Source organism: Lutra lutra, chromosome 1 (genome assembly GCF_902655055.1).
Source record: "Lutra lutra chromosome 1, mLutLut1.2, whole genome shotgun sequence".
Taxonomy (NCBI): domain Eukaryota; kingdom Metazoa; phylum Chordata; class Mammalia; order Carnivora; family Mustelidae; genus Lutra; species Lutra lutra.
In genome coordinates, this window is record NC_062278.1 from 96,255,875 (window position 1) to 96,272,005 (window position 16,131).

The 16,131-nt window shown below is 45.5% G+C and overlaps 1 protein-coding gene across 12 annotated transcripts in view; it reads right to left on the bottom strand.

Annotated features, from left to right (window-relative positions):
• TNIK (TRAF2 and NCK interacting kinase) overlaps positions 1-16,131 on the bottom strand; it is a 385,411-nt gene that overhangs the window by 96,688 nt on the left and 272,592 nt on the right. For all 12 annotated transcript variants that reach the window (XM_047730493.1, XM_047730479.1, XM_047730473.1 and 9 more), the window contains exons 8-10: positions 13,630-13,684; positions 11,595-11,673; positions 3,050-3,225 (exon numbers count right to left, since the gene is read on the bottom strand). In XM_047730493.1, coding sequence (XP_047586449.1) covers positions 3,050-3,225; positions 11,595-11,673; positions 13,630-13,684 — 310 coding nt within the window. The remainder of the gene's footprint in view (positions 1-3,049; positions 3,226-11,594; positions 11,674-13,629; positions 13,685-16,131) is intronic.

Here is a 16,131-nt window from a genome sequence, read left to right on the forward strand (position 1 = left end):
CTTTCGGGCCTCTTATTTTTTGAGTATTATTTCACCAAATGTAAAAGACCTTCATAAAGTGTTTCGATATTCCACGCGGAGAGTTGACTATTCCAAACTTTCCTGAATCAATAGAGAATTTGAAGGAAAAGGCAGAAATTTTATCTAGCAAAGGAAATCCTAGCAAGGGAAAGAAGCACGCAATTAATCCAAATATTTCTACTCTCCAGGGTAAAACCTTCATTTGTCGGCCTCTTCAATTGTAATAGTTCACTAGAATTCAGTCTTGTTGTTTTTATAGTATTGGCATAAATTTGCATATGTCCACATATCTTAAGGAAAAAATAATATCAGGTTAAAAAAAATCATAAATCAATTCTCATTAAAATTGTTTGATTGTACCAAAAGCTGGTCTTGGAGCTACTAAGAGAGAGAGAAAGTATTAGAGGAAATAAATTAAGTCATTAGATAAAACTGAGCAAATGGAATGAGACCTCAATTGACTGACACTCTTTCTGGGGAGCAGACAAAAAAGAAGGCTTCTGATGGCTCCAAACCCAAACAGAATTGGGTCCTCACATTACCGGGGCACTCCTGAGTTCATCTCCTATCGAGAATCTTACTCTTCTACTCTGCAGAGAAGGAACACATTAAAAATAGTCTATTGTCATAGAATGGGGAGTTCTGAGTCACATTCTAGCATCTGTGCCCCCCAAATGTGAAAACAACCCAGGGCACAAGCTTTACCCAGACTACTCACAGGTCAAAGGGAAAGAGATCATGAGTCCTCAGAAAGTACTCTGAATTGTACTGAAAAATTATAGGTCAATAAAGAACTGTTTATATAAGAATAGCTAATATTTATTGAGTATGTGTATATGCCAGACATTGTATTAAACATTTTAATGCCTTCTCTCATTTCATCTACGACACTGCCAGGCGATAATGATCACTATCATATCCCCTCTCTTATTTTAAAGTTGAGAAAACTGGGAAGAAGTTCACGTAACTATTTGGGGATAGAGCTAGAATGTGAACTCAGAATTTGAATCTGGAAGCAAAAGGCCCATGGAAAAAGAAACTTCCCTTTTAGAGAATAGAGAAGTCAGCCTTTAATGGTGACGTGTTTGATGAAAAATCAGTCCTGGAACTTTTATTTTTTTGGAGGGGTGAGAGGTGCAGGGGTGGGAGGAGCAGGGGCAGAGGGAGAGGGAGAGTCTCAAGCAGACTCTCACCCTCAGTCAAGCAGACCCCACCCTCAGCACTCAGCATGGAGCCCCACACAGGGCTCGATCTAATGACGCTGAGATCATGACCTGAGCTGAAATCAAGAGTCAGGCACTTAACTGACCATGCCCTCCAGGAGCTCCAGTGCTGGAATATTTTGATCTTGATTTACCTATTTCTCTCATGCCTGGTTCTTCCTGGTTCCTCCAATTCCCCTCCCAGGAACTTCTAACAGAAACTCATCTCTCTCCGCCCACGACTAACTGGAGAAGGGGCTCCTTTATTTTCATTTTTTGTTTTGTTTGGGATTTTTATTTATGTATTTGTTTTCCAGGGCTGTAAAAATTTTACGTTCAATCAAAATAGCCAATGAAGCTTCATTTTCTACTTAGTACTTGAAGTAAAAATACTTTGGTCCCCAAACATTTAACAGTGTTATTATTATTTTTTTTAATTAAAGTATAGTTGACAGACTCTATCTTATTAGTTCAGGTGATGGGCCTCCTTTTTGGCTTAGCCTCATAATCTCCTGAGTCGAACCTGATTGCATATTTCCCTGAGTTCCTGAGGCTGGCAGCCAGGAAGAAACTCTTCCCTTGAACCTTCACTGAGGGTTTCTCCTCCTGTTTGGCCCCCAGCTGCCCTCACGTCTGCCCAGTCTTGCCTCACACTTCTCACTGCCCACCCCACACACCTGCTCCCACCTCGCCACGTTACAGACAGCAACTGCAGAAGCAAAGAAGGGGAATTCAAATAAAAGGAGAGTGCCCTCCGTCCTGTGCTGCCCACCACCCTCCAGTGCTCCATCTGGCTTAGAAAGGACAGAGAACGGCGTCCAGGACATAAGTGAGAAAAAGCACATGGCCAAGTGCCTCGCGCCCTTGGTGCCTGGCCTTCCCTTTCCCCTCCACTCCGCACATGCTCAGTGCTCATCTCGCCAGCCCTATAATGTCTCCTCAGTGTCACCCCTCCTTTCCCCCATCCCCGCTGCTCCTCCTGCCTCCATGCAGGGAGGACTCAACCTGTCTGTCATCTGGATCTTTCCCTTTCCTCCCCATAACTCAACCTTCCATACTTCCGACCCACCAAGGTGTAAAACCTGCCCCAGACCATGTGAGCTTTCTCCGTAGTCAGGTTGCTAGATAAGGAGGTCTGAGTCTCTATTCAAACAACCAAGATACAGTCCCAGGGCTCCAAGTTTGCCTCATGTCCTTTCCACTGACACACTGAGGAGACAGTGTGGTACAACAGCAAGAGCCATAAGAGATAAGAGTTTTGACTCTATAAAATAAAGAAGTGCATTAGATGATGTTCTAGCTCAAGTTTCAATTAATGTTCTCTATACCAAGTCTGGCAACCCTGTGACTCTAAGAAAATTCGTTCTGACTTTTTTTTTTCTTTTCGTTCTGATTTCTGAAATTTGAAATAAGCCTCGGAGCACAAAAACGTATACATTGAAGACCGCCGGTATAGAAAAATGTCAACTAAGTGGTTTTTTTTTTTAGGTAGTCTTCTGTCGATTTTTAGTTTTTACAACATGAATATTCATTTGAACTAAGAAAATCACTTGTCATACTAAACCACTTCATAGTATAACTCAACATGACTTTTTGTCAGTGCCTGGAAAAGGGAATATTCCTTACAGTTCCGCCCTCTCGTGAAGATTCCATTTCACAGTCTCACTCCACTGATGCCTACAGGCTGCGAGTCCAGAGGCAGCCCTTCACACGAAAGAATAATGCAGGCCCATCTGAAACCCCCATGGCCACCTCGAAATATACCGAGAGCCCATGGCCCGCTCCCTCTTTTGTTTCCTTTGCTGAGATACGAATGTGCTTCTAACCTTTCTCTCCTCGCTTCTTCTTTGTTCTGTCGATATGGTCCTTGAGTTGAATGCGGACCTGTCGTTCGTTAGGTTGGTCTCGTATAAATGGATGCTTCATCAATTGTTCTGTTGCTGGTCGCTGGCTGTGATTCTTTACCAAGCAGCTCTCAATAAATGACTGGAATTTTTTTGACCTGCCACACGAAAGAGAGGAACCCACAGATAAAAAGACAATCCAAAGAAAAAGCAAACTTCCATTTTCTAAAACACGACCATGAAAAGAAGAAGAAAATAGGTTCCATTAGCCAACACAGGGATCAACCAATCACAGAGTAGGTCTAGAACTTTATTAGGCAAAATGGGGCTCAAAGCCACTGTCACCAACAGCACACAGTTCAGGCAATGTATGGGAGTTACACGCATAAGAGCATTTTTGCACAGTTTATGTGTAATATCATACACAAGACCAAAAGGATTCGGAGAAGAGAAGGACCTTGGTGAGACTCATATCTGGAAGGTATGTTGTAATAAGGGAGCCTGAGCTGGGCTTTAAAGAAGGAAGAGGAAATCACTCTGGGAAGACAGTTCAGGGAGGCAGGAAAGGGTGAAAAACGAAGGCTGGGGTTGAGCACACTACACATCAGGGGACACTGAGGTAAGCTGTCCAGATGAGGCAGAAAATGCAAGCCGGAGGAGAGCAAAATCAAGGTTGGGTAGGTAAGGAAGAGTACATTTTATAGAAACGAGAAAGACTCTTCCTTGGTAGAGTGAACTTGGTTAAGCAAATTTTCTAACTGGTGATTTCAAAATTACTTTTGCACTTTGCTCTCTAATTAATAAGAACAGGGTGTATGTGTATGTTTGTTATCAACCTAAGGACTTGGAAACTTAGGGACTAAGTTCATACCCAGAAGCGCACTTATCTCCCTCTAGAAAGGCACTATTTCCTCAAAGATAAACCCTGTGCCAGAGAGGCCAAGGGCAGGGGAGAGCTGGCGAGAGACACCATGGCAATGAGCAGGGGAGGAAGTCCACACCGTGGTAGAAACAATGGTGGACTTTAGCTGTGATTCATGAGTTGGGCATGCATGTTCTTATTAAGAGTTCCAAGAAATTGTCCAGCATCATAAATAATTACTTCACGACTATATAGCATGCCTTTCCGGTGTGTTCCACTGGCAGCTTGGCCTATCACCTTCAGAGGCCTTAAGGGAACTCGGGCGGCCCTCTCTGCTGCCCCACTCTGCTCAGAGGAGGAGGGAATCCATTTTGTGCTCTCCGTCGCCCTCCTGTGGAGTGCTGTGGAGTAACACGAGCAGATCCCAGGAGCCTGTTTGCCTGGGCTGGCCGGCAGGCCCTCCGCACAGACTGCAGGCTTGAAAGCTGTCCTTGTCACACAGAACACAACGGTGGGCATGTTATTTAAAATTCAAATACAAGAGGCCACTCACAGATGCACCACTCTCCCCTTCGGCACAGGTCAAAGCAGTTTCTCATCTTATTCCGTGATTTTAAAGGACTGAATTATTCCTATTTTTTTCCTCCCCAAATTTCTAAGCTAAGTTCAAGCTTTTAAATTATTTAACATAGAAGTAGATGCACCCGGCTATGCTTGGGGTCACCCCCGGCTGCCCTGTGGACTGTGAAAAACAGGAGTAACAGGGTGGACACTGTAGACACCTTCTTGCGTGTCCTTCATGGCCCCCGGCTTCCTCCACACTGGCGGTCTCCAGTGTCCTGTGGGCCTGAGTCATCTCTAGCCAGAGCACCCCTCCTGCCCCCAGACGCTTGATGAACGAATGAATGCCCCCATGGTTATCAGATGTGAGTTCCGGACAAGTGTGCGAAATGGCTACTTTTCAATCTGTGCTTGTGAGGGACAGGAAGGGAGGTTTGGAGAGGAGACAGTGTTGAATACGCTTTCTTTTTCAGGCCCACCGGCCAAATCGTGGAGGCACAAACGTGACACCCTCTAAGGAGCGACTGTGGGAAAGAAGCCTCATGGACTAACGGGCTGGCCTGAGGAATAACCTGAAGAGAACAAAGTTAACCCGTATGAGGAAACAGACAAATTCCACACGGTGCTTTTCTTGGTAGAAAAATCAGTATTGAGAACATGAAAACAAAAACAAATTAAGACAGGGAGCTGTTAAATATTCAGGAGAAATGCAAATGAAGGTTTTTTTTTTTCCTGCTTGTAACTAGAAGGAAGTGCTTTCTTTTTATAAAGTGCTCAACTATTAATTAGAAGGTGCTAAATAAAAGAAATCACGCCCAATTTAAACATGAGAGGGCGCCTGCGTGGCTCAGTGGGTTAAGCCGCTGCCTTCGGCTCAGGTCATGATCTCAGGGTCCTGGGATCGAGTCCCGTATCGGGCTCTCTGCTCGGCAGGGAGCCTGCTTCCCTCTCTCTCTCTCTCTCTGCCTGCCTCTCCATCTACTTGTGATCTCTCTGTCAAATAAATAAATAAAATCTTAAAAAAAAAATAAACATGAGATCCAGGTTTGAAAAACTGTACATTCCATTCCCCAATACTGATGCCTAAAACAAGGCAGTGGCATCTCTAGGAGGAGGGTGTGTTCAGAGTTCAGCAGAACAAACTGCGGTACAGAGCCCTCCTTCCGCCACCTCTTCCGGTGGGAAGGGACCTTCAGAGATATTCAGGAGAATAACTCTGCATCCAAAGGTTGGGCCAAGATGTGCAGGACCACAAAGCTCATGTCCTCTCAATGTCTCATGTCTCATGTCTTCTTAAAAACGGTATCGTTTGAAGAGAAAATAATGCTTCCTTAAAACCAGTCTTCAAAGAAAGATTCATTGGCTCTTATTTAAGTTAGTGTGACCAAAGAATCAATATGCTCAATTACACATTTAATTAAAAGTAAAAACCCTTCCCTTCAGTTGCATACCACTTGACTGTTTCCTGATTGGTCTAACAGGTTTAAAGTACATTTATATAACTTTATTGTTTGCATCTCTGTGCTGGGAATTTAGTTCTGTCTCTTTTAAAAAATGCCCAAGATTAATCATACTGATTCCCCCAGGGCTGGCCTGGAGACACAGAAGTTCATGTTTGGTGCTTACAGTGGGAAGCTCCGGATCTAAAACCAGCCTCATCAAACACTTTATCTTCCTGGAGTTTCTTGGCTTATATATTTAATTGTGTTCGAGGAATTAAACACGTCTGAAAGATTATCACATTAATCATTAAAACCAGTCTGGCTAAAAGTTTTCGGTATCCTGGGACTCCCTAAATGTAGTTTGAGCTTTCGAATTTGCATTTGCCCAGAACGACACTTCTTCTCTACATTGGGCTCTATCACTTAACTGTGTGACTTTGGGCAGATTATTTAACTTCTCTGTGCCTCAGTTTCCCTGGTTGCTGATGGTGATATTGTTAGGATTTCTCTCAAAAGTCTGCTGTGATGAATCAGTGAATGAACGCATGTGAAATACTTAGCACTGAGCCAGTTACATCATAACCTGTACGTATGTTTGCTGTTGTTGTGACTGTTACCATCGCTGTGTTGACAAGGTCCCAGCAAGTCTGATCATCACCAGGCTTAAACAACGGGAATCTCTCTGCCTTTAGGGCTGGAGGGAGAAATTTGAAGTTCAACCTCTGTGGAACCGAATAGTGTAGTGTTCTTAAAGGGAATTATTTCATATATATTTGGGTTAGATATGCTAGAGGAAGAGTCAACGGTACCATTATCTCCAAGGAGACCACGCAAAAAAGGTTAATTTAAAAAATCTGTGCAGTAATTTTTGTTTTGATTTTAACGAAGTCCAAAGTCACATTACTACTAGCATATTCAGTTGATTTGAAGTATTTTCTGATATTTGCTTTCTATTATTATTATTTCATTTAGAACACATGCGCGCGCGCACACACACACACACACACACACACAAATAGCTTTGTCATTTCTTAAAAAACAAAAGTGTCTGGGGCACTTGGGTGACACAGTCAGTTGAGCATTGGGCTCTCAGTTTCAGCTTAGGTCGTGACCTCAGGGTTGTGAGATGGAGCCCCATGTCAGGCTCCACACTCAACAAGGAGTCTGCTAGAGATTCTCTGTCTGTCACCCTGCCTTCTGTATCCCCTGCCCGTGCTGCTGCTCTGTCCCTCAAAAATAAATAAGTAAATTTAAAAAAAAAAAAACAACAACAAAGAACAGTGCCTGACAACCCACCAGGAATCAGAACTGGTGCCTCATAAAATAGCAGGAGGGACTATAAGCTTTGGAGTGAAAGCAGAAGGCAAGGGTTCTAGGTTGAATCTAGCAATGAGGAGCCTGGGAGCTGGCTAAGCCAGTTCACCTCACCAGGCCTCTGGTCTTCATCTGGAGCACAAGTGTGCTGGGCTAAGGAGCCTCATGTCTCTTTCCAATGACAGGCGCTTTTTTTTTTAAAGATGTATTTTTTCATTTTATTTATTTATTTAATTTTAAAATTTAAATTCAATTAATTAATATATAAGATATTATTCGTTTCAGAGGTAGAGGTCAGTGATTCATCAGACTTATATTAATGCCCGGAAGCAGTTACGATTTTTCTAATGATCACCATTAAGCACTTCTTTGCCTGTGTAGAATCGTCATATTGAAAGAGCATGGGAAAAGAAACAGACCAACCCTCTTTTACAGGAATGAAGTTATCCCCGTGTTTCTCCAGAAACTCCTGTGGGCAACTGTACCATTGGGTAGGGCCGGGGAGCGGGGGTGAGCATGGTGGGAAGAGAAAGGAGAGGAATTGTGTTGAAGGAGATGGTTGGCCCATGGAGGTGGAGTCTGGCCATGTGTAGAGACAGGAGGAGGAAATGGGAGTCCCAGCTCACGGCTCATTTGCCCATGGTGACATGGAGACAGGGGCTGAGAGCATCCTTGGCCTCTAATTCGGCTGAGGTTAAAATCCTCCCAGAGACCTAATTACTGAATGGCTGGGCCACCTGGGCATTGACGGGAGCCCTGGCCACATGACTTGCTCAGCACTGAGGCCTCTCCTTGTCTTGCTGATGGGGGGGGATGAAAGCGCCAGGTTTTAGTGAGTGGGTACTTCCCCCAATGCCCCCTGCCAACAATGAAGGGGCAAAGAGCAGCACTCCTGCCTTTCTTTTCCTAATATTAAAGCAGGAAAATAATGTTCAACTAAGAGATCAGTATCCCATTCTCTATCAGTCAAAACCTTGAACTTAAGAGACCAGATGATCCAGTAGAGAGAACAGGGATGACAAACCTGGGAAACTAACAGATTGTACAGACTTGTGCAAGGAACATAACCCACCCAAGCCTCAGTCTTAGAGCTGCAGAACTGAGGACTCAGAGCATCTGGCTGGGGGTTGTGGTTAAGATCATATATATATATGTATATATATACATATATAAATCATATATATATGTCATATATATGTATATATATGTATATATATACATATATATGTATTACACACACACACACACACAGAAATTACTGAGTCTACAACACACATATGCCTTATATGTCTCGTATGTTGTAGGTTCTGCAAGTAGTCGGAAATGACCCTCAACTCAATGCTTATTGTAAAGAGTTCCTGGCCCATCTCTACCACATTGGTGCCCCCTTTGGCGGTACTTTGATATATACCCTGAGAACAGTTTACTTCCTCTGATCATTCATCAGCCAGAAAATACACGAAAAGAACATTTTGGAGTTTTGTTTCTCTTGATGGGCGGGGAGAGGGATCCTCTCCCTTAAAAAATGAAAGAAAACAGCTAAAATATTTCACTTCCCCCCAAACACCAGGGCATATTAAAGCAAACCCTAACTTATTTTAAATCGCTTTGGACCTGGTTATTCAAGAAAGTACTCTGCAGCGCTTACATATTTTCACTTAAAAAGCTGAATTCCACTGGGGCGCCTGGGTGGTTCAGTTGGTTAAGCATCTGCCTTCGACTCAGGTCATGACCCCAGGGTCTTGGGATCCAGCTCCGCATTGGGCTCCCTGCTCAATGGGGAGCCTGCTTCTCCTTTTCCTGCTCCCCCTGTCTCTCTCTCTCCATCAAATTAAAAAAAAAAAATCTTAAAAAAAAAAAAGTAGAATTCTATTGAAGAGAATTGGGAGCCACATCCTGTTTCCTATGGTCCGGGGCAGGGAGTGCAAGGATTGGGGGGCGGGGTGCGGCGGAGTGGATGGGCTGCATGGCCATCTTATAAAGGCCAGGTTCTGAGTGAGAAAGAGTCTTTCACCAGGGCTTCTGTTTTCCCACTCACTCTCTCAAACAGCCAAGTCATTTCCCCTCTGTCTGGCAGCGTGGCACTCACACTCCTAACTGGCTCTCCTTCGGAGCCAGGGAGGCTGGGTGAGATGGAGCCCTGGGCTCCTCACTGTCCCTGGACTGACTCAGCTCCTGGCAGCACCACCAGAATTATTTCCCGTTGTCTAAGGTTAGAAGGAGCAAAGTCAGCCTGTATTTTCCTTATTCTCAAACACGGTCAGTGCAGAGTTGCTCTTTTTGGGAGCGGGGTCAATGAAAATCCAAAACCACAGTGCAGGGGCTGTTCATCCAGTCTGCTAAGGGAACAGAGAGGTCAAGCAAAGGGCAGTGCAGCCCCAGGATAAGAGGAAAACAGGACAAGCGCAGTGACCAACAGACTCCAGCTTCAGAGCCGGGGAGAGGTGGCAATGGGCAGAAGGGCCACCTGGTACCCTAAAAGAAGCAGGAGCCACTCAGCCGGGCAGTAGTGCCTCATCTTTGCACAAAAGGCCCGAAATCTGAATGTGGTGCTCAGTACCCAGATTCCTAAAAGTTGGTAATTAATACCAATGTTCCCGAGATATGGCATGTGGCCACGTTGCGCTGACCAAACGTAACACACGTGTGGATGGCAGTTTGTCCTCTGCCGGCTGAACCCTGGAAACATCTGTCCAGCAGGGAGCAGGGAGTGGGAAGGGAGAGAGGGCACAGGGTAAGTAAAGCCCACTGTATACAGTGTGTATATGGGGGTCAGAGAGGCTTTGCACGAAGGACAAGCAGAAAGCTAGCAGAGGGCTTTGGTGCTTCCTAGGAAGGAACCGAGACAAATTCTTTCCCAGGGAGCCTGTTCTGGGGAGAAGGGAGGAAGCAGGGTGTCCAGGCCTTGCTGGTCATGTGCCGTACAGGTGCCCAATGTAAGGCTGTTGCTGGGGAGAGAACGATTGGCTCACACAGAGCAGGGCTCCTCGTTTCCAATAGCAACCCTCAAGCTCTTCCTCCGCCGGCCTCGGCAACTCGGGGCTGCCGGTCCCCTCTGGCTGGTTCCCTCTCTTCCCTGTGTCGTGTGTCTTTCTCTTGTCTCACCGGGGTTGCTATGTCACTACCAGGTGACTGTTTCATTTAGACTGCTCTCTGTACAGCAGAGGGTGAGGTTGTGGGTGGGAAGGGGAGAAACATAATGGTCCCGGTCCCAGTCCACGGTGATCGTGAAGTGATCATGAGTATGAAAAGGGGCAGAAAGGTCTTGAGCCTTCATTCTCTAACAGCCCAGAATATGTCTCTAGAAAAAGACAGGGGATCCTAAGTGGTCGAGGAATTGGCCCCAGGCCAGGGCAATCAGAGATTCAAGAATGTATTGGGAGGTATCAGGATACACCATATACACAGGGGGAAGAAAGAAGCCATGAATTTTTGTTACGCAGTGATAAGGTACAAAGACACTGATATACATACACACAAAAGTGCAACTTCTGGTGTAACCTATAGAACTGTATTTCCCAAACTCGAGTCAGTTGTATATTACCAACACAATTTTTTGTTTGCTTGTTTGTCTTTTAAGTAGGCTCCACACCCAGCCTGGAACTTAACACAGGGCTTGAACTCATGACCCTGACATCAAAACCTGAGCTGAGACCAAGAGTCTGATGCTTAACCAACTGAGCCACCCAGGAGCCCCTCTACCAACACAACTTTTAACCGGATTCTTCCATCATCCATCCTAGTATCCACTTGGTATTTTTCTTTAAATTAGGTCAATTTCTGATGTGAATAACTTTATTAAATGGGAAGTTTGTATCACTGCCCCAAATAAGAAGCCAGTATCATGTGCCATAAAGGGAAAACAAATGTTACAAATGTTACAAATAATTATGCACAGACCAGTGAAATCATCCCTCATGTTACCAGGTGTGTGCATGCACTGAATGGAATTACCATGTTAAGGAGTAGAAGAAAAGCCAGCCAACCTGGCTGGCTGACTCTTGGAACTCTCACCCTCTCTAATGAGATGTCTTGAGCTGTCAGGCAAGCTATTTCTTAGGTGGCTGATAAATCCAAGAGCTTTCATGTTATTACTTGGGTTCCACGACTCACTTTAGCTACTAGCTCCTCACCTTGACAGTGTGGTGATCAAGACTTGTGGCGCAAATAGTAGGTACTTAATACATGCTTTAAGATGAGTGATAACCCACTGAAAGTCACCCCCCAGGTCTCGGTATATGTTGGTCTCATCATGCAGCTGGACTTAAGGATCTGAGCTCGTCCAAGAGAGCATCGCAGGAAGACCCTGCCCTAGGATCAGCAAAGCCCTGAAGAAGACCAGACTCACCACTTCTTCGACTTCAGGCGAGGCGCTGGGTTCCGGGGGATGAGGAAGAGGGCTCTCATGGGATGCATGTCGCAGAGAGCTGCAAGAGACCAAAGCAAGGGCCAGCTCAGGTTAGGATGCCAAACCCAGACCGAACGGCTCTGAGGCCGCACAGGCCCAGTGAGCAAAGTCAGAAGACTGCCAAGCTTCTATGTGCTGAACAGTCAACACAGCAGATGTCGAATCACAGAAGTCTCATAAAATTTGCATATCAACTGTACACTGTTAACATTTCTACTTCTATTTCATATGTAAGAAAGCCAAGTTAAAGGGTCAAAGCCTTTGCTTTGCTATAAATAACCATCTCAGATTCAGAGCGAACAGTATCAGGGTAACAACCACAATGGAAATGGTAGGTTATTCTTAATTTGTAAAAGCCTAACTCATAAAATGAAAGCTAGATGGGCCGTTTCTTACACACTGAAGGTTCATACACATGCAGTGCTATCCGCATAGATTTTTTAGAGTCTAAAGCACTAGACCAGAACACCTTTCTCTCTGTATTTCCAAATATCCTCATGGCTTTTCAGGTTTCATGACAGGCTTGTTTCTGGGTTTTGTTCGTTCGTTCGTTTGTTTGTTTGCTCACTGGCCCCAGGAAGAACAGAGAGATCAAGGCAAAGAGGCTCTGGTAGAAGAGTTATTAAAATATCTCAACCTGTAAACACAGCATTATGGTTTAGAGAGAAAGCACTCACGCATTCTTATTTTAATCAAAATATTTCACTAGTTTACTTCTCAAACCTCTGGGGCTTTCTTTTCCTTTTTGCCCAGAGTAAGAATATAGTCTCCTTAAAAATTAAAGGATTCTGGAAGTAGACATTTATTTTTAGCCCCCTCTACTACTCATCAAGAATGATAATATGAGAATAATATTTTGGACTGCAATATATGATTTTTCTGATTCATAAATGCCTATTAGCATTGCGAATGAAGGGAATTTTGTCAACAGACACTCCAAATCAATCACGCTACAGATGAATTCTACCAACTCTAGAGTGAGAAATACAAAGTCTAGGATAATGGGAAGAGAAACAGCCCTATGAGCAGAATGACCTGCCAGGCACAGAAGGGGGCTGTTTTGGGTCAGGTCCTCTGGAAAGCAGAGGCCAAGGCAGCACTAACCACGTGAGAAGATAGTTCCAGGGAGAATTCCTGCCTGAAAGGCAGTGGGGAGGGGGCCGGACCGGCTGGCACACCTGTCTCATTGCTCTGAAAGTCTGATCGGAGTGAAAGCGAGAGGCAGACAAGGCAGCTGAAGTGTGTGTTAGACCGAGGAAAGGAAGCGGTGGACCTGAGGGGTGAGAGTTTGTGTCTTCGAGAAAAAAGCCTGCCTTCTATCCCTGCCACGCTAGGACACTGGCTGTGGGGTGGAGCGGGGCCCCGGGGGCCGCACCAGCAGCCCGACCCTTGGTGAGCCGGCTTCCTGCAGGGAGGTCCCCGGAACCCGAGGTCACGGGCAGCACGCGGCTGCTGGAGGCGCTCCGCAGCACCGACACGCCACAGCGCAAGGCCTTTCCGACGGTCCCCGACGGCCCGAGCCCCGGCCACTCAGCCTCACACCTAAAGATCCGAACAGCAGTATCATGTGAGGAGGGAGAGCACCCGAGTACAAGGGTTTGCGTAATCGCGCGCTGAGAACCGGCTCTGATTCGTGCTGCGCTGGAGCTCCTGGGCTTTGCGGGTCGGCCCCAGCTCTGCTCCGAGTAAAGAGCAGATCAAGAATCAAGGATGCGCGGGATCTGTCAAACAACCCACATTCCCGAGTGTCTTTTCCCTTTCCTTCTTTCCCCTCCCGACACAAGATCCTCACGCGGCTCTAAAACGAACGGATTCCTGGCGGAGCTAAGACGACTTTGCCCGCTCCACGCGCCGGCTCGAACCCACACCGGGCTCCGCGTAGCGGAAGGAAAGCCTCGCGGGCACCTGGCAGGGAAGGCGCAGGGTCCGCGGACAGCAGCCCCGCGACAGATCGCACCCGGAGGAGGGTACTTACGGGGAGCACCTTCTGCCATCTCGATAGCGGTGATTCCCAACGACCACAGGTCACTCTGAAAGAGACAAAGGCACACACATCACAAATGCAGGCGACGGAGAGGAAGCTGCTTCAGCTGCTAACGGCTCCAGAACTCCCTGCAGGAAAGCCAATCCTCTATAGACCTGTTTCACCCAGGAAGCTTAAAAGTGGCCTTTTTTTTTCCTTACTTTTTGTGGGTAGCATCTTTCACGCTATGATCTGACACACCGCGGATTTTCAGTAAATATATGAAAAATGAATATGAGGTTTTAGAAATTAATTGATCACCAAAATTTATCTGTGTATCAAACCATACGAAACTGGTATGATTTGACTTTTTTTTTTTAACACCTTTATTCAGGTATAATTATCATAGAATTAACTGCTTATACTTCAAGTGTATCATTTGGCAAGTATGGAGGCGTCTGCCCCTGGGAAACCATCACCACAATCAGCACTAAATATACTTAGCACCCCCAAAACGTTGCACTTGCTCCTTCGAAATCTCCCCTCCTGCCCTTGCTGTCCCCTGACCCAGGTCCTGCTCTGAGGCAACCGCTGATCTGCTTTCTGTCACTGTGGGCTAGTTTGCATCTTCTGAAGTTTTACAGACATTCAATCATTCCCTTTCTCTCTGGAATGTAATGGACAGTGTGTGGGAGTACTTCATTCCCTTTTACTGCCACTGCTGTTCCATCCCGTGGCTATCCCTACTACAATTTGTTTACCCATTGTGGATGGACATTTGGAGCGTTTCCAGTCTGAGCTATGCCAAATAAAGCAGCTACGGATGTTCACGTACAAGTCTTTGTATGGACATAGGCTTTTATTTCTTTAATGTAAACACCTAGGAGTAGAATGGCTGAATCATATAGTAGATGTGTACTTAGTGGATTGTCTTTGACCTACGAAGACAGCGACTTCAGACGGTTTAACCAAATAAGATGAGGACAGGGAAACTGTTGGGTGGTGCCGTTCACTGATAATCTCCAGTGCCCAGGACAGAGCCAGGCATGTGCTTGATATGTTTGTTGAATGAATGAACAATATCTTCGATCTTGTAAGTAGGCAATATGCAAAACAGAGAGCCTGTACCCTTAAGTTCTTTCTTATGGTAAGACTGACTTTTACATTCTTGTCAGAATTTTCTAGACTCATGCCATTACCCCCTCCTGTACAATCTGAGTCTGCAATAGCATGCTTCTCCTCCTCTCTGTGTCTATGGCTCAGTTGTCCCTAGGGATTGCACAGGAGGGAGCAAATCATAAAAGGGGGAAACCAGATAAGGAAGCTTGCTGCTTCAATGCCCCTGCACACTGGGTAAGGTCATACAATGAGAAATTTGGTTCAATGGCCTACAATCCTGATGAAGACTCTCACCTTCCTTTCATTTTCAATATATCCTGTATTTTGCATGTCATTCTGAATTCTCTCCTCTAACCTCTCACAGATTACAGAGATCAAAGTTAAGTTTCCTTGTTCTTCCCATCAAACAAATTTCAAGGCCACAAGAAAGGAGATATACCTAGAAAAGGGACTATGAAATCCATGCTGAGCCATTAACCAGAACTAAACTTCTGAGCACCCTGTGAGTGACACCCAGCTCTGCTCAGTATCCCGACGGAGACCCGCACATGCCCACAGGGGCTTTCTTGCAGGGGAGGGGTGTAGCCTCTTGCCTGAAGTGTCATCTACTTTAGAGTAGGTGTCTGGGACACACACTAACCCTCTAAAAGGACTAAGGGGAGATTCTTTTAATTCATGAGCCTATCAATCAGTTAACATGTTACATGTTCTCAGTTTGACTTGGGATAATAACACACCTGCACGATATCACTGTTCTCAGATCCTAAGTCACCTTTCCGCTTAGAACACAACTCAAGAAGGCAACTCTTGTTCTTTTTCTTTGTTACATTTCAAGATGTATTCAAAGTTGTCATCGCACATGCACATGCACACACACACACACATACATACATGTTTGCACAGCCCAGCAAGTGACTGAGGTTTCCTGGGGGCTCCTGGCCTTGCTTAGGGAGGCCCCACTGCAGCTAATGGGGAAAGCCCATGCCCCTATAGTGCACTGACTCAGGAGCAGTAACTGGTAAAGCAGAAAACACAACGCTCTCCTACCTGGGGCTTTAGGGTTGATCAACACAGATAATCATTTGACAACATGACAGAAACACTGAGTCAGGGGTGCCTGGGTGGCTTAGTCAGTTGAGCATCTGCCTTCAGCTCGGGTTGTAATCCTGGGGTCCTGAAATCAAGCCCCACATCGGGCTCCTTGCTCAGCAGGGGATCTGCTTCTCCTTCTCTCTCTAACCCTCTTCCCCACCTGTTTGTTCTCTCTCTCTCTCTCAAAAAAAAAAAAAAAAATTAAGGAAAAAAAACCACTGAGTCACTCACAGTACAGGAGGTATTAAACAGGAAACACAGCAGGAATAGACTGGAGATGGTAGGCTGTGCTATTTTGATAGG